The sequence below is a fragment of the Arachis ipaensis genome, chromosome B09 (assembly GCF_000816755.2).
Source record: "Arachis ipaensis cultivar K30076 chromosome B09, Araip1.1, whole genome shotgun sequence".
In the NCBI taxonomy this organism is placed as follows: Eukaryota; Viridiplantae; Streptophyta; class Magnoliopsida; order Fabales; family Fabaceae; genus Arachis; species Arachis ipaensis.
In genome coordinates, this window is record NC_029793.2 from 5,846,473 (window position 1) to 5,869,114 (window position 22,642).

Here is a 22,642-nt window from a genome sequence, read left to right on the forward strand (position 1 = left end):
CACATGTGTGTATATATATATATATATATATATATATTGAGGATATAATAATAACAAATTTAGTTTGTTTTGACAAGAAATATTGCTAATTAGAATAAGATTATGATTTTAATAAAAAGTTCAGTTATCATGCACTTTAGTGCAAATAACTAAATGTAGGACATGATAGAGAACGATAAAGAAATAAAATTAGTGAACTAATAGGAAAATAAATAGCCAAGATAGTCTTTATATCTACGTATATATTAATGCACTCTTTTATAGTTAAATGTGTGTAATAATGACAAATGTAAGATTAATTAAGATGGTAAGATTTTTACATTCTAATTATTTAGTGAAAATTTAGGTGCAGTTAACTTCACATAAAATTAATAACTCAAAATTGTTAGATAAAAATTTAGCTAAATTAATCAAATTATTTAACTGTTCTCAGCTATTAATTTCACAACATAAAATTAATTGCACATAATAAATTTTCATCATTATATTTATGTAAGTTTAAAATTTAGATGTGCAATTTTTGATTTATTGAATGTGAGAATATTTTATTGTTGATTGGTTATTAATTAGTTAATATTTGTTACATCTCTAACAAAATTGTACATATATATTTTAGAAATTCATTTCCTTAGTTTTTAGAGTATATGTGGATTGAGCTTCCTCCTCAATTATTAAAAAAAATGAAAAACGTTTGTTTTTAGCCGATTTAATTGTTCTGATAGTTGTTATAGTTTTATCAAATTTGTAATTAGATAGATTTTTATATATTTTTTTAATTAGATTCCTATATTGGTTTAATTTTATAATTAGGTTCTTGTTAGTGTAAAAAATATTAGAGTTAATTGACTATTTTTTTCGCAAATTGAAGGTATTCACAATTAAGAATCTAATTAAATCTTTGACTACATATTTTTTTAAAGAAATATTCTGTTATTGTTAATATTTTTGACATAAAAAGAACTTAATTACAAACTTAAAAACAGTATAACGACTTAATTAAAAAAAATTATTTACAAATTTGATAAAATTAAAAGAACCATAAGAATAATTAAACCTTTTTAACATGAAATTATACTTTCAAATTTTATATAATAATGAAGCTACGGGAGAAAAAGAAAAGATAGAAATTAAGTTTTAATAAATATATTAGAATGTCTCACCAATAAAATCTACCATGCTTAAGGCTTGATGGGTACGTAGCTGAATGAGTATAGTGATTTCTTTTGGTTGAAGGCATCAAAGAAGAAATAGGTTGATATTCATGGTTTTGTTTAACTTTTCGTAGCCTAGGAGGTTGACGATGATGGGGACGGGGACGGCGAGGCAGAGGCAGAGACGGAGGCGAAATTGGTATGGTTGGAATCGGAGAAGGATGTTGTGGATTTGGATATGGAACTGTCGGAATTGGTTCTATTTCCATTGGATACACCATTATTCCTCCTTGATAGTAGTAACTGGGATCATCTCTAACTAAAGGAGTAATAAAGAAGGAATAATCCATGGAATGTCCTTGGAATGATGATTAATTATTTTAATTTAAGAAGCAACCAAGATTATTTGGAAATTCACCATACCTACATATGCAGGGTCATGTCTTTGTCCTTTTTCCAAATCCTTCAACAATAATGTTGGATGCTTGAAAAAATTGTTTCCGGCATCCTTGTCAAAGTATTCTACCCCTACATTTACATAAATTAAGGGGCTAAAAAGAGAGAATGAACAAATAAAACTAGTACCTAGTTAAGCAAAGATATTTTAGATATATGAATTTAATTTTTATACATTGTTAATACAAAAAAAGTTTATATAATTGTATATTTTTAAATTAACAAAAATAATTATTTTTTAAATTTATTATTTAAAATTTTTATCTAAACATATGAATTTAATTAGAATCGTATAATTTTTTGGAAAAGTCTAGGAGACCAGCAATTTTATTGAATTTTGGCCAGCATGTAACCAGCAAAGAAAGGTGAGCCATTAGATGAAATCTCACAACAATCTCACACCATTAAATCATCATTGATGGCTATTTGATGGCTACTAATCACAAATGTTGCTGGTCCCCTAGCATTGCTCTAATTTTTTTTTACATTTTCAATACATCAAAATTAATCTCTCTGCATATATATGTTACCTATAATAAGTAACATTTTAAGATGAAGTTATACTAATTGTAATATTAAAAGGCTGTGGCGGAAAGAAAATAAGTTTTAAATATTAGAATTTCTTACCAATAGTATCTTGCATGCTTAAGGCACGAGGATAGTGATTGCTTCTAGTTGAAGGCACCAGAAAAGGAATATAATAAGGTTGATAATAATAATAAGGATAGTAACCAACTAGGTGAGACGTATATATGGGGTTTTTCTTAATCCCTTGAAAGGCATTAGAATGGTAACCCAACAAGTTTGTATGATAAGGTAGCAAATTAGGACGAGGAGGTGGACGCGGCGGCCGACGAGGCGGCCAATCTGGAGGTGGAGGGGGTGGCGGAGGTGAACCCGGAGGCGGCACAGGAATTGGTTCTAATCCCGTTGGATATACTATGAATCCGCCTTGGTGGTAAATGAGATAATAGCTAACTAAATAAGTAGGATAGGATGAAAATTTAACAACCAAAAATTAAAATTAAAGTTAAATTTCATGCCAAAATAATAAGAAGGAAAAAAATTTCCAAAAAAAGAGAAATATTTGATAACAAAAAATTAATTAAAAAAATTTAAATTTATCTTATTTAATATTTGTTAATCATTGTTAAAATTAATAAATATTAAATAAAATAAATTTAAATTATTTTTTTATCTTTCTAATATTACTAAAATAAAAAAAAGATGGCAGACAATTGTTGCTTAAAAAGAAATGAATGGATATATTTGGGTAAGATGCAAAGTTAAAATAATTTCAATTATCAATTAGAAATATAATTTATTTTCTCTATTATTGATTACCATAAATTTAACTCTAGGATTTATATATTAAGTAAAGGCAATTTTAATGTAATGTGTTTTTCTTGGCCTTTGTATTATATGTAAAAAACTAAAAATACAAGAGTACACTGATAAGTGAATAAGTCATTTTTTATTAAATCAAATTTAAAATAAAATATCTCAAAAAGTCCAAAACATAGAATTAATGTTCTTTCTTTTTCTTCTCTCACTCTTATCTTCTCTCCTTCTTTTTCCCGCCTTCTTTTCTTTCTTTTTTTTTCTTTTTTTTCTCCTCTTATTTTGTCTCCTAACATGTTTTTTTTCCCTTCTTCACCGTTATTGCGATTTTTTTTTTCCTTCTTATTTTCTTTCTTCTCAATATATTTATTATTCTTCTTCTCTTATCATACTCTATTATTTATATAAAATATTTGTGTTTTTATAAAATAGTTTTCTCAAACATTTTTATGTTGGTTATAAGAAATTTTGTGTTTTCTTCAAAAGTTTTTTTGTTTTTTATTTTTTTAAAATAATGTTTTAGAGACTTAGTCGAAACTTGATTTAAAAAAATAATTGTTCATCCAATATTTCTAAAAATATTTTTTATTTTCTCCATTTTTAATGCAAAATTTTTAGTATCGTATCAGCTAGTCTAATTGAAAAAAATATTTATATTTTAAATAAATATGTTACATTATTTTTTTCTAAGTATATAAAGGATATAATTAACAAGATATAGTATTAACATGGAATTCTCTAAAATTAAAGTTTAAGATACAATTACTTTTAATTTCAGGGTAATTATTTTTTACATAAAATAGATGGAAAAAAATTATTCAATATATAGTACAACTGTTTTGTTTGAGTGCAAAATTGAAATGAAAAGAAAAGATCATACTTACCCTCAGATATTTTTTGTGTCAAGACATGAGAGAATAAGTGAAAAATAAAAAGAAGAATAAAGGGAAGGTAGAGCTTTGGGTTAATCATGTTGTAACTCTCTGGCTTGAATGGAATGTAGTGATTCATCAATACCTTCTTATAATGTTAGGAATCCATCATAACATTTCATCAATACCTTCTCTCGCAAGCAAATGATTATTTTATGAAGGTTTAATCAATTATCTAGCCAATATAGAAAGCCAAGAGTCATGTATATCAAGGAAGATATATATTGATAGGGTAAACGTATGATTAACGGTCACGGATATGAGATACGACACGATACGAAAGATATGGTAACACACGAATTTTAAAATTTTATAAGATATAGAATACATATATATAAAATATAAAGTATTTTTTAGATAAATTATAATGATATTTTGATATTATAAAATATAAATTAATTTTTTAATTATTTTTAATATTTTATTTTAATTATATAAATATATACTATTTCTAAATTTATTTCAAAATTACATATTAAGAATAAAATTAGACACGCTGATATGTAATGATATTTAGGTGTGTTCAAATGTGTCTGAAAAAGTTTTTTTATTTTTTATTAAGATATAATTGGACACAACAAACATGTATATCGAACGAGTATCGATGAGTGTCGTGTCTAAAATGTGTCTGTGCTTAATAGTGGTAAACTAATGTTTAGGACTAAGTAATCATTTTGTTTAACCTTCTTTGAAATGACTTTTTATTTTCTATTCATTTTATTTTATTTTATTTTTTAGTTAATTTTTTTCCTTCTAAATATCCTCTTTTCTTTCATCATCAATTTCTTTAATTTTAAGGAGTAGTAATAAACTAATAATCACATAATAAGTGTGGTAGTCGTTGTGGTGATTGTAGTAATTTGGTAATAAAATTGATAGAATAATATATACAATAAAAATTATAATAATAGAAAAAGATGAATTTTTAAATAAAAAATTTTAATCTTGACAAAAAAAACAAAAAACAAAAATGACACAATAAAGTGTTAGAGACAAAAAAAAAAGACATTTCATACATTAGATATTAAATTAGAATTTAATTTAAGTTTAATTATCCCAATAATTTTATTAAATTTTTAATTAAGTCTTTATAAATTTTTTCTTTTTAATTAGGTTCTTATACCATATTAAATTTTATAATTAAAAGGTTATTAGTTATAAAATCTTATATAATATAAAAATTTAATTAAAAAATATATATAAAATCTAATTAAAAATTTGATAAAATTATAAAAATCAACGGAATAATTAAATTTTTAATTTAAACATTAAAATTTAAAACAGTACTTGGCTAATATATTAACTTTTTTCATTAGCGAAAAGTAAGAATATATATTTTTAATTCGCCTATTTTTGCTTTTGGAATTTTATATTCTTTTAACTTTGTCTTTTTAAAATACGGAAACCACAATATTATATCAATAATGCTTGCAAGCAATCTAGCATAGTCGAAGTAGTAGATTCCAATTTAAATAATCTAACAACTAAAGTATGTGTGAAAGAACATTAGATCAATACATCGTGTAATGTCTGTTTGAGAAATAGTATCCATATGTTATATATGTATGTTGATAGGAAAATTAATTATGTCAGTTTATGACTTTATAAAAAAAAATTAAATAAAAATGTGCACGTAATTAATGACAATCTGTTACCAGATCAAAAGGAATAAACGTATAGCTGTATGGAAGTACATAATTAAGATTAAGTACAAGTCTGTGGAAGTGTATAAGGTATAGAATCAATGGAAAAATTGGAAATGTTTGCAAAATTGGGTAAAATAAGAAGTTCCAAGTTCACCTGCGCAGAAAAAGCATGAATCAGCACAGGATAAGCAAATAGAAAGGAAAAACAAAGAAAATGAAAGATAGATGCAGAAAGAAGGTTCTCACAATCTCTATGCCTTTCTCAGTCCGCTGCTGCTCCTTCATATTGGCTTCTCACTCCTCTCCTTCCATGTGAAAGTTTGTTAGATCCCCTTTCTGTTGCTCTCCTTTTTTTCTAACGGTTTTCTCTCTCTCACTTGTAACATTACCCCCTCCATTGAAATGGACCTTGTCCTCAAGGTCAAAATTAGGATATTGTGTCTTCATTTCTTCATAGGGTTCCCACGTTGCCTCCTCTCCCAAGGTATTTTGCCACTTAATGAGAACTTCTTCAATCCACTTGCCATCTTTTTTTATCATCCGATGCCCCAAGGTTGTCTGAGGTTGTAATTGATAGCCCTTCTCATCTACTAGCAGCGGAGAAGGGATGGTAGCTGGTGATGGGACTCCTTCACACTTCTTGAGCAGAGATATGTGGAAGACAGGGTGGATTCGGGCTGTATTGGGGAGTTCCAGCTTGTAGGCTACCTTACCTATTCGAGCAATGACGGAAAAAGGACCAAAATAACGCATGGATAATTCTGGTTCCGCCTCAGGGCCACAGATCGCTGGCGATAAGGTTGTAGTTTGACGTACACAAAATCTCCCACTTGAAATTCTAATTCTTTGCGTTTGCTATCTGCCTGGTTCTTCATTCTGGTTTGGGCCTTTTGTAAGTTCAGTTTTAAGGAAGCTAACACCGAGTCTCGCAGGAGTAGTTGTTCTTGTAGAGCTGGGGGATCCTTCGGGTGGGGCTCATATCGCAATAAAGGAGGAGGGTCCTTGCCGAACACTGCTTTGTATGGTGACATGCCGATAGAGGAGTGAAAGGAAGTGTTATATCTAAAAGCCGCCCACGGTAAAAGGTTATACCAGTCCTTCGGGTTCTCTTGCGTATAGCACCGCAGATACATCTCTAGGCAACGGTTTAGCACCTCCGTTTGGCCATCAGATTCCGGGTGGTACGCCGAGCTTCTAGCCAAGCGTATACTTTGTCCCTTACAGCACTGCTCCCAGAACTTGCTCGTGAAGACTTTGTCCCGATCCGAGACAATGGACTAAGGCAAACCATGGACACTCACCACATCGCGAAGAAAGACCTCTGCCACTTTTGGTGCTGTGAAATCAGCCGGAAGCGGTATGAAATGAGCAAATTTTGATAAACGGTCTACCACCACCAATATGACGGAGCAGCCGTGGGCTGGGGGTAACCCGGTGATGAAGTCCATCGAAAGATCTTGCCAAATATGTGTCGGAATAGGGAGAGGTTCCAACAAACCGGCCGGAGGTTGGGTGCTGTATTTGGCCTGTTGACAAATGGAGCAAGATTTGATGTAGTCCTTCACTGATTGCGCCATGTTCTTCCAATAAAATTGGGCGGATAATCTAGATAATGTTTTTTGCACGCCGCCATGGCCACCCACAATTGAATCATGAAATTCTCGTAACAGGTGTTCTACCAGAGATGAAGAATTTGGAATTACTAATCGGTCAATCCAGTACCAAAATCCACCACGGTTCTGCAGCTTACCAGAATTCATCTCATCCTTAGAAAATTCACTTTCTGGCCGAAACCGTTGATGCTCATCCTTTAAGAGCGGTAGTAATGCCCAAGAAGTTGTGGAGAGCTGCCAGAATGATCTGGACAATCCGTCTGCTGCTTTATTCTCGCACCCCTGCTTGTATTTTATGGAGAAATCATAACCAAGTAGTTTGGCCAACCAAGTTTGCTGTTCTGGTGTCTGAATGACTTGCGTTTGGAGTTCCTTCAAGCTTTTATGGTCTGTGCGGATGTCAAACTTATGGCCTAGTAAATAATGTCGAAACTTAGTCACTGCCGCGAGAATTGCTTGCATTTCTCGTGCATATGCCGATTGTTTCTGTGCTGTTGGTGCTAGCTTTTTGGAGAAATAAGCAATGGGGTGACCGTCTTGGCTTAGAATAGCCCCAATTCCGGTTCCACATGCATCAGTTTCCAAAACAAAAGGCCTAGAAAAATCAGGTAAAGTCAATACCGGAGCATGAGAGAGAACCTCCTTCAATTTCACAAAAGCCATTGTGGCACAATCAGACCAGACAAAACCATCTTTCTTTAGGAGATCAGTTAGAGGACTCGCAAGGATAGCAAAATTCCGGATGAATTTGCGGTAATAGCTAGCCAAACCGAGAAAAACACGTAATTGTTTGAGTGATGTAGGGAGTGGCCATTGAGTAATAGCTTACACCTTTGACTCGTCGACCAGGACACCCTCCCGTGATACCACATGGCCCAAATAATCAACCTGTGTTTGCCCGAATGAGCACTTAGAAAGTTTGGCAAATAAAACATTCTCTTTCAATATGGATAGCACCTGTCGCAAATGTTCCAAATGAGAGGGCCAATCTGGACTGTATACTAGTATGTCATCGAAGAAAACCAACACAAATTTTTGAAGCACGGCAGCAAACACCGAGTTCATAAGGCATTGAAAGGTAGTTGGAGCGTTGGTCAAGCCAAATGGCATTACCAACCATTCATACAAGCCTTGGTGAGTCCGAAACGCCGTCTTGTAACGATCCTCTGTCTTAACACGAACTTGATGATATCCTGCCCGCAAGTCCAATTTCGAAAAATACTGGGCACCGCAAAGTTCATCCAGAAGTTCATCCACAGTCGGCATAGGAAAAGAGTCCTTAATGGTCACATCATTTAAAGCCCGATAGTCGGTGCAAAATCGCCAAGAGCCATCCTTTTTCTCAACAAGAAGGACTGGAGAAGAGAAAGGACTGGCACTTGGTTGTATGATCCCTTCGGCCAGCATTTCGCACACAATTCTCTCAATTTCGAATTTCTGACTATGCGGGTATCGCTAAGGTCGCACCTTTACAGGTGCCGAGTTGGGCAGCAAGTGAATTTTATGATCACGAGAACGCACCGGGGGTAACCCGTGGGGTGTATCAAAGACCTCTTTAAAGGAGTACAATAGCTTTTCCAAATCCGGAGGCATGGAAGTGGGCAGGTCTAGTACCAGTCGAGGTTCTTCAGGTATAGGGTGTAACTGGAGAGTATATAATTCTAAAATCTCTTGTGCAGCATGTAAACGCTTGAGATTGTGAAACTGAACTTGAGTAGGTAAGTGAGTCAATTCACCCTGCAAGGTCACAAGCTTATTACCATCCATAAAAGTAATGAATTTCTTCCTATAATTCACCAAATGAGTATCCAAAGTCTCGAGCCAAACATCACCCAAAACAAGTTCCTCAGTCGCTATTGGGAGGACAAAAGTTGTGATGAACAGAGTGTGGCCTTGAATCATCACAGGCACCTGTCGGACTTCCCCTTCACATTGTAATAAGGCGTCATTCCTAACTTCAACTTGAAATTGTGGAGCCTGGTGAATGGGCAGATTCAAACGTTGGGCTAAGGAGGGATGGATAAAATTATCCGAACTACCACCATCCATCAAAACTCGGACCTCTCTGCCCTGAACAGTCCCAGAGAAGCGAATAGACCTCTTGGTCGGTCTCCCTGTTAGCACATTATAGGACAAGTGCAAGGGTTCTGGTGTTGCCACTACCTCAGAAGGCTCCTCCGGCTGCTTAATCTCATGAATTTCCTCTAACATTGGTTCCTCAGATGGCACTTCTTCCATTGTCTGAATTAGGAAGTAATGCTTGGCTGTACATTTGTGGCCAGGGAAGTACTTCTCATCGCATGTAAAACACACCCCCTTCTCCCGTCGAAATTGAATCTCAGTAGGGGTTAATTTGTGCAAGGTCCCTGGCTTAGTGGGTGTGGGTAGTAAAGGGGCACTTTGTGGCGGGGTGACAGTAGATGGGGGCGAGAGGGGAGGTTTGGGGGGAAGGGTAGCGGGCGATTTCGAATAAGGGGGAGATGAGAGTGAGTTCCACCAACGCTGGGGCTGTGGTAGAAATTTTTCCTCAAACAGTTTGGCCAAAGACACCGCATGCCACAGAGATGTGGGGGAGCGAGACTTGACCTCGCGTTTGAGTTCCGGGATTAACCCACCAATAAAACAGTCTAACAACAGGGTATCATCCAATCCATACGCTCTCGCGGCCAGATCATTAAAAGCATCAAAGTATTTTGTGACTGATGAAGATTGTTTCAGCTTAAACAATTCCTCGCGAGGGTTCTCAAACTGTGATGGTCCAAATTGAATTTGAATAGCAGTAGACAGAGAAAGTCAGTCATATACCTGTTCAAATTTCTCCCAAGTTTGGAACCAAGCCAGAGCTCTGCCTTCTAAGCTGACCGCAACTATGTCGAGTTTTTAATCCTCGGAAATATCATAAATCCTGAAGAATCTTTCAGCCCTAAAAATCCATTGTAGCACATCATCACCGCCGGAGAAGCGTGGGAAGTCCACCTTCATCTGGCGTGGCAGAGCAAAGACAGAGGGATGAGCATATGGTTTTGGAGATTCCTCCACTCTCGGGGCTAGGTGGGCTTGAATCGCTGCCAAAGATTGTGCCATCGCCGTGAGTTGTTCTTGCTAGCCATCAACCTGTTCAGTCAATTTGGTGATAGCCGCCTGCATCGATTGTAATCGGGTATTTTCTGCCATGACTCAATGAGAGCACCAATTGTTACCAGATCAAAAGGAACAAACGTATAGCTGTATGGAAGTACACAATTAAGACTAGGTATAAATCTGTGGAAGTGTATAAGGTATAGAATCAATGGAAAAATTGGAAATGTTTGCAAAATTGGGTAAAACAAGAAGTTCCAAGTTCATCTGCGCAGAAAAAGCATGAATCAGCACAGGGTAAGCAAATAGAAAGGAAGAACAAAGAGAATGAAAGATAGATGCAAAAAGAAGGTTCTCACAATCTCCATGCCCTTCTCAGTCCCCTGCTGCTCCTTCATATTGGCTTCTCACTCCTCTCCTTCCATGTGAAAGTTTGTTAGATCCCTTTTCTGTTGCTCCCCTTTTTTCTAACGGTTTTCTCTCTCTCTTGTAACACAATCGTAATTAATGACAATTATATATATATATATATATATTTATTTTTAAAGGGTTGCTTGCATGTTCAATTTATTATTTTCATTAGATTATTTACCATGCATGCTATGTGTTTGTGAAAACGCCTCTTACAAAATTAAAGAATATAAAATATTAAAAATTAAAACAAAAATAACAAATACAAAACCAAAATCAATCTTAATTTTTTTTATTTTTTTTATAAAAATACATTTCAGACACCACAATGTAATTTCTAAGTTCAATAAAAAATATAATAAATTGCCAATTCTAGATAATAATGTACACATAATTTACTACATTGAGATTCACCATACAATTCAATGAATTCATCGTATCTATAGTTCTTGTGATCCACGCCTTGATTCCCACCAAGATATATATACATCAACAACCAATTCTCTAACGGATATGCACAAATTCCCGCTAACATTTGATGTAAAACTCATAATATTCTTCTTCAAATTAAACTCTCCAATCCATCACCAATTTCTCCCACCAAATCGACAACAATTGTGCTCCTAGATAATTTTTCATTAACAATAGATATACAGACTCAATTGTAATTAGTTAGTCATTAATAATTAACTAATTACAATTGAGCCTATATTTATTACTAATAAAAAATAATCTAGGTAACAAATTAAATTGAATTTGCGATATGATCGAGTATCATCACTTGCCTCTAGACTCTAGAAGTTCCAAAACGGCCACTAACTTGGCGTGCATACGCTACAACAGCCTTAGCCCACTTCTTGATCTCATCTTTCAATTTGTTTGAGTCCATTTCTTTAAGCTTCTTCCCCGGCTCCAACGACACCTCCTCCGCCGACGAAAACCACCGCTTGAACCGGCCGCGTTTCGCCGGCTTCTGGCCCTTAAGGATGGTAATGGCGTTTCCTCCGTTAAGTGATAGAGATTTCTTCACCGACATGGCAGTTGTTTGTTGAAAGATATTTGTTAAATTATTGAAGAAGGTTTGCATTTTATATCGAAGTTATTTATATGAGGCTGTTGAGTTGCACTAAGACAAGTAACTTAGTATTCCAATGCGTGTGATAACTTGCTTTCATTGACTTTTGACTTTGTCAACACTTTGTAGGATGGATTGCACAGCAAGTTTCAAACCAATAGAAATCAAGAAAAATATTTTTCTAATTTTTGTTTTTTTTTTTATCAAAAAACTTAATTCAAGGGAGCATATCATTAGAATAAAATTTGCTCAAAACATAACTCGCTTTTACTAATAAGTTAACTCATCTTTGTAAAAGCGTGGCAATAGATAAAAGCGTGACAAAAAAAATTATATCAATAAATCAATAAAAATATGATGATAGAGCAATTGACACACTTATAATTATGATCCTTTTAAAAGCGTGTTAATAGTTTAAAAAAGTGACGAAAAATTATTATTATACTTTTTTTTTAATTTTTCGGCACGTTTTAAAAACATAGTAATAGTCTATTTTTCTTATAGTGTTTATTAATTTTTTATATTTATATAAAATCTTCTAATGATGAATAAGTGATAAAATAATTTATCTAGTTGAGTAAATAAGATGCATGATTCACCAAATAATGACTCTAAAATAATGAATATATAAGGCAGTTTAATTTATCATAAATTATATATTTGAAAATCTCATATTTTTCTTGTGTTCTTTTAATTTTTTTTTTACTCCTTAATTTTGCCAGATAGAATAAAATCAATAAATTAATGTAATAACGAAAAAAAAATATAATCCCTTTTGTTTCTTTTGTAAAGGACGAACATATATATATACGTAATAGATTAGAGGTTGGTATTCATAGGAAAGGTGCTTTTTACCTTTCAATATTTGATTTATTCTTGTCCGTACAAGTTTACAAATTAAATAATAACACAATTTGATCTCGGAATATTCTATGAAATATTATTAGAGACCGGATTATTAATTAACTTAACTATGAAGGATAATTACATAGATTTGATCAAATGCAAATTTGTAACGAGAAGCTCAAAGGGCATCACATTCTTTCCGGGGTTGGATTTGAAGAATTCGTTCTTGAAGACCTGTCACTTTCGCCACCAACTTTCAAAACTCATATGATTGGTTTTTACTAATTTAATACATATATAGTCAACAATAAATCACAAGCTAAGGTTAATTATTTAAACTTGGACAATAAAATACCAATCAGGTATAACAGATGAGTAGTATACATATAAATTGGAAGAAGATAACATAATATAAATTTTATTCGTATAATTGCTAGAAATGTTTATACTTAGTTGATAATTTGTGATTTAAAAAAAAAATTGATAATTTAAAAAATAGAACGTTTGGAATAAAAAACACGGTTTAGAGTAAACGACTAGTCACACTATAATTGTTCAATAAAAAAATATTTGCAATATATTCTTGATAAGAATAAATGATATTATGATGTAATATCAAAATTTTTATAATCTAAAAAATTTAAATTAATTCAATGGCTATTGAATGAGGGTATACATGATAAATTTATATTTTAAAATTTTTAAAATAAATAATTTTTTTCATAAATTTTATATCTATGTATATTATCATAGAATCATGGAATAATTCCATTACATTTAAGCACATATACTTAAAAGACTCCTTTTGGCGTATAAGAAATAACTGAAAACTTGTTTAAGGCAACACAAAAAGATACCTATTGCTTGTTTCTTTGTGCTGTTAAAATAATATTTTTTTATATTGAATTAAAGTTCTTTAAATAATTAAAATAATTATTTGTGGTGCTTAAGTTTTATAATTTAATAAATCCATGCAATAATTATCGTACTTTTAATCTATTTAGAGATATTCTTAAAGTGAAGTAATGAAGCCCACAGCTTCTAAATTAAGTAGTTTAATTTCAAACTTTGAAGTTAGTCTAAATTTATTATGTGCATTTATAATGTGATACATACTACAATAAGGCACGGCATTGAATGAAGATCGATAATTAGTAAGAGTAATGACAACGAGATAATAATCACAGTTATTTTATTTAATTTAATATTTATAATTTTATGTATATACTCTTAAATAGAATTTCACGATTGGAAAAAAAAAAAGACCGATAAACATGCAAAATATATAGAATTTTCCACCATAAACCTTTCTAATAATATAAGTTTTACTATTATGGCGCGCTAATGTGATATGATCATATGAACAACAAACTATAAAGTGTCACGTGTAAGGATCTAAACTTTAATTATAAGTCTTTTCTTCTTGTTGAGCCTAGTTTGATTTTGGGTTAAGTTATGATGATAAACATTCATTTGGGTTAAAATCTCAATATTGTTTTATGAGTATTTTTAGTATTGCAGGTCCAAATATTCTAGTTCATGCTACATCAGTCCATCACAGCAAATAGAAGAACAGCTCACATTGTTCTTTAGTGCTGTCAACAAGTCCAACAATTTCTCATAGCACCATTCAGCAATTAAATGTTTATATATTTTACCAATTGTTATGAGAGGACAGCTGTATCATGCAAGGACAGGTGTGGCTCTGTAAAAGCAAGAAAGGACACTAGGACAACCACTAACCCAAAGACATTAGCTGAGTAATACTAGGATCGTGGTTGAGCAAAACACAAACGAGCAAAGAGCACAGAGCGGCAGCAGCAAGGAAATGGAGCAGAATGCAAAAGAAGAGCATGCCAAGGAAGAAAGCAAGAAAAAGGACCACAGAGGTGGTGGACGAGCTCCTCCAGCAGCAAGGGTAGTGGAGCATGATGAAGAAGGACAGCTTGCTAGCTGTGCCAGCTCCAACGGGCAGCAAGGACAAGCAAAAGGATGAAGCTACAATGAAGCCAAGCTGAAGATATATAACAAGCTTCACTCTACCATTTCAAGTCAAGAAAAAGATAGCACACATACAGAGCACCATCTCATACATTGAGCTGGAATCTTTTTCTTCTACTCAAACTTAATTCTGATCTTTGTGTTATGGCTGTCTTGCGTTATTTTCTATTTTGAAAAGGCAATTATGTGAGGTTCAAAAGCCAAGAGAGAAAAGGCAAGAGTGATGCAAAATAGCCACTGATTTCTAATGTAATTTGGGTTTATGAACTAGGATTAGTTTCCCTTGCCAAGTTGGGTTAGCACTTGGTGAGATTGAATCTGTTTAGATTCCCCTTCCAAGTTGGGACAACACTTTGGGGTTGCTAAGCTTTGGTGAAGAAAGCTTAGGGGTAGATACTAGTTGAATTAGGGAGTAATTCAATAGTATTGGTGTATGTAACCTGAGAATTATAGTGAAAATTCCACCATGGTTTGTGGTGGAGACTGGACGTAGGATTTATGGCACTGAGAATCCGAACCAGGATATATGTTGGCCTCTTTCTCCTCTTCTCTGCTCTTTTTATGTTCTGCGTATGAGATAATTTCAAATAATCTCCTGCAACTCAAGCAACAGCAAAAACAGAGTTTAAAACTTTAAGTTTTAAGCTAACTTGATTCAACCCCCCCTTCTCAAGTTCTACAAGAACCATCAATTGGTATCAAGAGTAAGGTCTCAAGGAGTCAAGCTTCACAGCTTTGTGCAAAGATCCATGGCCAACAACATGAGTCCCAACATCGTGGCGTTCACTCTCACTGAAGGGAAGTCTAATAATAGACCTCCCTACTTCAATGGCAGCAACTACTCTTACTGGAAAGAAAGAATGAGAATATTCGTGCAGTCAATCGACTACAACATCTGAAAGATCATTCTCAACGGACCAGATGTCCCCACTAAACAGAATGCTGATGGAGAAGTTGTGGCAAAAGAAGACAGTGAATGGACAGATGAAGAAAAGAAGAAGGTTGAACTCAATGCCAAAGCAATCAACCTGATGCACTGCACAATTAGTTTTGAAGAGTTCAGAAAGGTGTCAAGGTGCAAAACGGCTAAAGAAATATGGGACAAGCTCAAACTCACTCATGAAGGCACTAAACAAGTGAGGGAAACCAGAATTGACATGCTGATGAAGGAGTATGAAATGTTCAGTATGAAGGAAGATGAGAGCATCGATCAAATGTTCGAAAGGTTCTCAATAATCATCAACAATCTGGACGCCATGGGAAGGAACTACTCTGAAGAAACTCTAGTAAGAAAGATTTTGAGAAGTCTTACTAAGAAATGAGAAGTAAAAAGCACAGCCATCTCTAAAAGGAATGATTTGATCAAAATCACCTATGATGAGCTGAGAGGCAAGCTGCTGGCCTATGAAACCACTCACATGTCTCAAGACAAAGATGACAAAAAGAAAAGTATAGCACTAAAATCAAGAATGACAGCCCAAGAAGAAGAATCTGATGACAGTTTCTCAGATGAAGAAATGGTGCTCTTTGCAAGAAAAATGAGAAGGCTATTGAGATACAAAAGCAAAGGCAAAGGAAGCTCTTCATCCAAAGATGTCAAGAAATATCAAGTCAAGTTCACATGCCATCACTGCAAGGAACCTGGTCACTTCAAGTCAGATTGCCCTCAACTTAAGAAAGGCGAAAAATCTAAGAAAGACAAAAAGAAGGTGATGATGAAAACATGGGAGGACTTGGAGAACGACACCGGCTCAGAGAGCTCAGATCAAGAAGCTCAACTATGTCTGATGGCAGATCATAATGATGAAGATGAGGTTTGCCTTGCATCCAAGAAGAAAATGGACATGTGGTATCTTGATAGTGGTTGTTCAAGGCATATGACCGGAAGGGATACTGTCTTCATTAAACTCAACAAGTATAATGGAGGATTTGTCACTTTTGGAGATAATGGTAAAGGTAAAATAATTGCCATTGGTAAGGTTGGCAAAGATTTTTCAACTTGCATTGATAGTGTCTTTTTAGTTGATGTGTTAAAGCATAATCTATTGAGCATAAGTCAATTGTGTGATCTTGGATATGTTGTAACCCTTAGAAAATCTGATTGTAGAGTCATAAATGAGAAAACAGGGACTGTTTTATTTGTTGCCAAAAGAAGTGACAATGTTTATGGTATCACCCTAGATGATCTAAAAGTTCAAAATGTGACTTGTTTCTCTTCAATGGAATCTGAAAAATGGATGTGGCATAAGAGGTTAGGACATGCTAGCATGTTCCAAATTTCTAAGCTTGTAAAGAGAGGCTTAGTTAGAGGTCTTCCTAATATAAAATTTGATAAGGACATCATTTGTGATGCTTGTCAAATGGGTAAACAAATTAAAACCTCTTTCAAACCCAAGAAAGATGTCTCTACTAAGAAACCATTGGAGTTGTTGCATCTTGACCTGTTTGGACCAACTAGGACTCAAAGTCTTGGAGAAAAGAGTTATGGCATGATAATTGTGGATGACTATACTAGATTTGGCTGGGTGTTCTTTCTTGCTCATAAACATGAGACTTTTTTTTGTTTTTGAGAAATTCAGCAAAAAGATTCAAAATGAAAAAAGTTTAAAAATTGTTTCAATTAGAAGTGATCATGGTAAAGAATTTGAAAATCAATTCTTTGAATCCTTTTGTGATGAACAAGGCATATCACATAACTTCTCTTGTCCAAGAACACCTCAACAAAATAGTGTAGTTAGAGAAGAAATAGAAGTTTACAAGAAATGGCTAGAGCTATGTTATGTGAATATGAAATCCTCAAGTTCTTATGGGCTGAAGCTGTGAATACAGCTTGCTATGTTTTAAATAGAACCATCATTAGGAAGTTTTTGAAGAAAATCCCATATGAACTTTGGAAAGGGCATCCTCCCAATCTTAGTTATTTTCATGTGTTTGGCTGCAAGTGTTTCATTCTGAATATCAAAGAAAACTTAGGAAAATTTGATCCTAAAACACATGAAGGCATCTTTCTGGGTTATTCCACAAATAGCAAGGCTTATAGAGTCTATAACAAAAACTCCAAAACTCTTGAGGAAACCATGCATGTCACTTTCTATGAGTCTAACAATGTTCCCAGTGTTTGCATTGATGATAGTCCAGGTTTTGAAGCTGATTTATCCAAGAATGCTGAGCCAGTTCCTCAAAATTCAAGTTCTCATGAAGTTGCACCTGTTAGCAACGAAAACTCAAATTTTGCAGGAGACAATTTGGAATTATCTCCTGTCACTGCAGAAAACACTGATGAAGAGGCCATTGTTGATCAAGAGGAACCTGAATCCTCAACTCAACCAAGAAAGCCCAGGGAATGAAAGTTTCTGAAAAACTATCCTGAGAAGTTCATAATTGGTGATCCCTCCAAAGAAATATCAACAAGATCATCTTTGAGAAGAGCTGAATCCAACAACTTAGCTCTTATATCAAAGATTGAACCTCAAAACATCCAAGAAGCGTTTGCTGATCCATCTTGGGTGTTAGCTATGAAGGAAGAATTGCAGCAGTTTGAGAAAAATCAGGTCTGGACATTAGTGCCTCACTCAAATGGGAAGAAAGTCACTGGCACTAAATAGATTTTTAGAAATAAGTTGGGTGAAGATGAAACCATTGTCCGAAACAAAGCCAGATTGGTTGCTCAAGGCTATGATCAAGAAGAAGGGATTGACTTCGATGAATCCTTTGCACCAGTAGCTAGAATGGAAGCCATCAAATTGCTCCTTGCTTATGCAGCTCATTGTGGCTTCAAGCTATTCCAAATGGACGTAAAGTGTGCTTTTCTTAATGGCATAATAGATAGAGAGGTTTATGTGGCTCAACCACCTGGGTTTGAAAACAAATCTTTTCCTAACCATGTTTCAAACTAGCTAAAGCCCTATATGGTTTGAGACAAGCTCCTAGAGCTTGGTATGAGAGGCTTAGCTCATTTTTATTGAAAAACAATTTTCAAAGAGGAGCCACTGACACCACTTTATTTATTAAGAACTATCATGATCATTTTATTCTTGTGCAAGTTTATGTTGATGATATAATTTTTGGTTCGGCTAATGAGGATTTGTGTGCAGATTTTGCTAAGCTTATGACTAATGAATTTGATATGAGCATGATGGGAGAGCTCAATTTCTTTCTAGGCTTGCAAATCAAGTAAAATGCAGAAGGTATATTCATCCATCAAGAAAAATATACAAAGGAACTTGTCAAGAAATTTGGGCTGGACTTTGCTAAGCCAATGGGAACTCCCATGCATCCTAATATCAAGCTTGATAAGGATGAACATGGTAGAGATGTTGATGAGACACGATATAGAGGGATGATTGGATCCTTGATGTATCTAACCTCCTCAAGGCCTGATATCATCCAAAGTGATGGAGTTTGCTCAAGGTTTCAATTAAAGCCTAAGGAGTCCCATCTCTCAGCTGTCAAGAGGATCATCCAATATGTACTTGGTACCACTGATTATGGGTTATAGTTTCCTAAGACTGATTCCTTTCAATTAGTGGGTTTCTGTGATGCAGATTTTACTGGGGACAGGATTGATAGAAGAAGCACAAGTGGCATGTGCTGTTTTCTTGGGCAATCTCTCATTGTTTGGTCTAGCAAGAAGCAAGCTATAGTGGAACTCTCAACAGCTGAAGCTGAGTACATTGCAGCCTCCTCTTGTTGCTCTCAATTATTATGGCTGAAAACTCAACTAGCTGACTATAAACTAAATGTCTCTAATATTCCACTATTTTGTGACAACATGAGTGCTATTAATATTTCCAAAAACTTAGTTTTGCACTCAAGAACAAAGCACATTGAAGTTCGATTTCATTCTATAAGAGAACATGTGCAAAATGGAAATTTAGATATTCAGTTTGTTAACTCTGAAGGTCAGCTAGCAGATATTTTCACCAAACCATTGATATAGGAGATGTTCTACAAGTTACGAACTGAATTGGGCATTCTTGCTTCATCTTTGTTTTCTTAATGATTCAAATAATGAGATCTTTCGTGTTTTGCCTCATAAATCGCGGTGAGATTTTTTTTGGCAGATGATGAGTAAACTTCATTAAGTCACTATGAAGCTAATGGATTCAATTCTGACCATAATGAATGATGGGCATCAAGTGCTGAAGCAGTCTCTGGAACTATGGGCTTTTCTTTATTGAAAACTATGGGGCGTTTTCAATTTTTATTGATGACTTAGTGTACTTTTTGCACTTGTTTAATTTTCTGGATGACTGTAAAGACCTTAAATATTATGCTACTTAAACTATATGCACCAGCCACTAACAAATTTTGTGCAGGTTATTTTCGTTTCCTCCCTTGATGACAAAAGGGGGAGAAAAGAAAAGGAATGTTAGCTTTGGCTTAGGGGTTAACAGTAATAGTTAAGAACAATATTTTGTGGTGCTATAATTTATCCTGTGTTGTGCTTAGTGTTAATTGCTCTATGCTTCCATTACTATGATATATTACTTGGAAATATTGGTCTTGGCTGTTTTTAAAGTTTTTGTCCAGGTAAAGATGTGAGCCATGATCAAGGGGGAGTAATGCTAGCATTGAGGGGGAGCAACTCAAAATCCAAATGTCATCAAAGGGAAGTGTTCTTAACTCTTTCAAATTAGTTTTCTTAATTTTTCTATTTTATCATGTTTGTCATCAAGGAAAAAATTGTTGAGCCTAGTTTGATTTTGGGTTAAGTTATGATGACAAACATTCATTTGGGTTAAAAGCCCAATATTGTTTGATGAGTGTTTTTAGTGTTGCAGGCTCAAATACTCTAGTTCATGCTGCATCAGCTCATCACAGCAAATAGAAGAACATCTCACATTGTTCCTTAGTGCTGTCAACAAGTCCAACAATTTCTCATAGTACCATTCAGCAATTAAATGTTTATATGTTTTACCAATTGTTATGAGAGGACACCTGTATCATGCAAGGATAGGTGTGGCTCTATAAAAGCAAGAAAAGACACTAGGACAACCACTAACCCAAGGACATCAGCTGAGCAATACTAGGATCGTGGTTGAGCAAAAGACAAACGAGCAAAGAGCACAGAGCGGCAGCAGCAAGAAAATAGAGCAGAATACAAAAGAAGAGCATGCCAAGGAAGAAAGCAAGGAAAAGGACCATAGAGGTGGTGGACGAGCTCCTCCAGCAGCAAGGGTTGTGAAGCATGATAAAGAAGGACAGCTTGCTAACTGTGCCAGCTCCAACGGGCAGCAAGGATAAGCAAAAGGATGAAGCTACAATGAAGACAAGCTGAAGATATATAACAAGCTTCACTCCACCATTTCAAGTCAAGAAAAAGAGAGCACACATACAGAGCACCATCTCATACATTGAGCTGGAATCTTTTTCTTTTACTCAAGCTTAATTCTGATCTTTGTGTTATGGCTGTCTTGCGTTATTTTTTGTTTTGAAAAGGCAATTATGTGAGGTTCAAAAGCCAAGAGAGAAAAGGCAAAAGTGATGCAAAATAGCCACTAATTTCTTATGTAATTTGGGTTTATGAACTAGGCTTAGTTCCCCTTGCCAAGTTGGGTTAGCACTTGATGAGATTGAATCTGTTTAGATTTCCCTTCCAAGTTGGGACATCACTTTGGAGTTGCTAAGCTTTGGTGAAGAAAGCTTAGGGGTAGATACAAGTTGAATTAGGGAGTAATTCAATAGTATTGGTGTATGTAACCTGAGAATTAATAGTAAAAATTCCACCATGGTTTGTGGTGGAGACTGGACGTAGGATTCCTGGCACTGAGAATCCGAACCAGGATACATGGTGGCCTCTTTCTCCTCTTCTCTGCTCTTTTTATGTTCTGCGTATGAGATAATTTCAAATAATCTCCTGCAACTCAATCAACAGCAAAAACAGAGTTTGAAACTTTAAGTTTTAAGCTAACTTGATTCAACCCCCCTTCTCAAGTTTTACAAGAACTATCACTTCTTTTTTTCCTACTCTTTCTTTTCCTCCTCTTAGAGATTATCAATTCAATTCAGAACACCTGCGTCCATTCAATTCAAACGATTACAGAAATACACCCCAACGATTACAGAAATATATTCACGGACTAATTTGACTTTAAATAAAGTTATGATATATCATATATATGACACCTAATATGTCGCGTGTCATTGACATAAAATATATTGAACTGAATTATATTTTAATATTATATTTAATTTAAAATAAATATAAAAATTAAAAAATAAATTTAAAATTTAAAAAATTAAATAAAAATATTTTTTTAAAAAAATATCATTAAAATTTTAATTTTTTTTATTATTTTCTAAAAATACGGAAAGAACTAAAATTTTAATTTCAATCTTTCACCACTAAATATAAGACTAGATCCCAATCTCTCAATTGCAGATTTAGTCTCTAAAAACAAACATTACCTTAATTATTATTAACACATACAGTACAACAATACATCCATACATACATGTATCAAACACTGCCATCAACTATCAATCTACCATTCCAACACAATTATTGCATGGTCAACATATATATAGATTAATTTGGATTCCAAAATTGATGATCCATAAAGTAAGGATTATATGTCACAAAAAAAGACAAGAAATGTAACATGGCCCATAGTTCGAATAGATATAGAGATGATACCTTAACAAGCTAAGATGATATAATCTCAAGTTGGCATATCTTAGATCCAGTTGGTGTAAGATATAACTCTTCCTCATCAGTGCTAACAACATCAAATCCCATCGGATCCGCCCAAATTTTAACTGATTTCAAAATGAGCCCCTGTTTTAGAATATAGGTAATAAATTCTTTTTCCTCTTCCGAGTCATGATACATGTAAAATGTAACACGTTCCAAATGTGAAACAAAACAATTAGGAACTTCCTCGGGCTCTGTCCATTCTTGTGATTCACCTTTCTAGAACAACAAAATAAAATAATATCAACTTAGTTATCTATCTCACTTGTCAAGCAATTCGTTGTTAAAATCAGTCAATAATTATTATTTTAGAGATTTTTTTATTAAGAGTAAAATATTATTTTAATTTTCAACATTTAGATTAAATTTTAATTTAATCTTAAAATTTCAAACGTC

The 22,642-nt window shown here is 34.0% G+C and overlaps 2 protein-coding genes across 2 annotated transcripts in view; both read right to left on the minus strand.

Annotated features, from left to right (window-relative positions):
• The window catches only part of LOC107619802 (protein enabled homolog), a 53,795-nt gene extending 49,782 nt beyond the window's left edge, over window positions 1-4,013 (minus strand). The window contains exons 1-4 of the mRNA XM_021111212.1: window positions 3,833-4,013; window positions 2,235-2,585; window positions 1,575-1,679; window positions 1,161-1,470 (exon numbers count right to left, since the gene is read on the minus strand). Of these exons, the coding sequence (XP_020966871.1) occupies window positions 1,161-1,470; window positions 1,575-1,679; window positions 2,235-2,585; window positions 3,833-3,959 (893 nt within the window). The 5' untranslated portion in view covers window positions 3,960-4,013. The remainder of the gene's footprint in view (window positions 1-1,160; window positions 1,471-1,574; window positions 1,680-2,234; window positions 2,586-3,832) is intronic.
• LOC107614756 lies at window positions 5,821-6,279 on the minus strand. Its single transcript, XM_016316894.1, has one exon. The coding sequence runs from the start codon at window positions 6,277-6,279 to the stop codon at window positions 5,821-5,823; it is 459 nt and encodes a 152-aa protein (XP_016172380.1).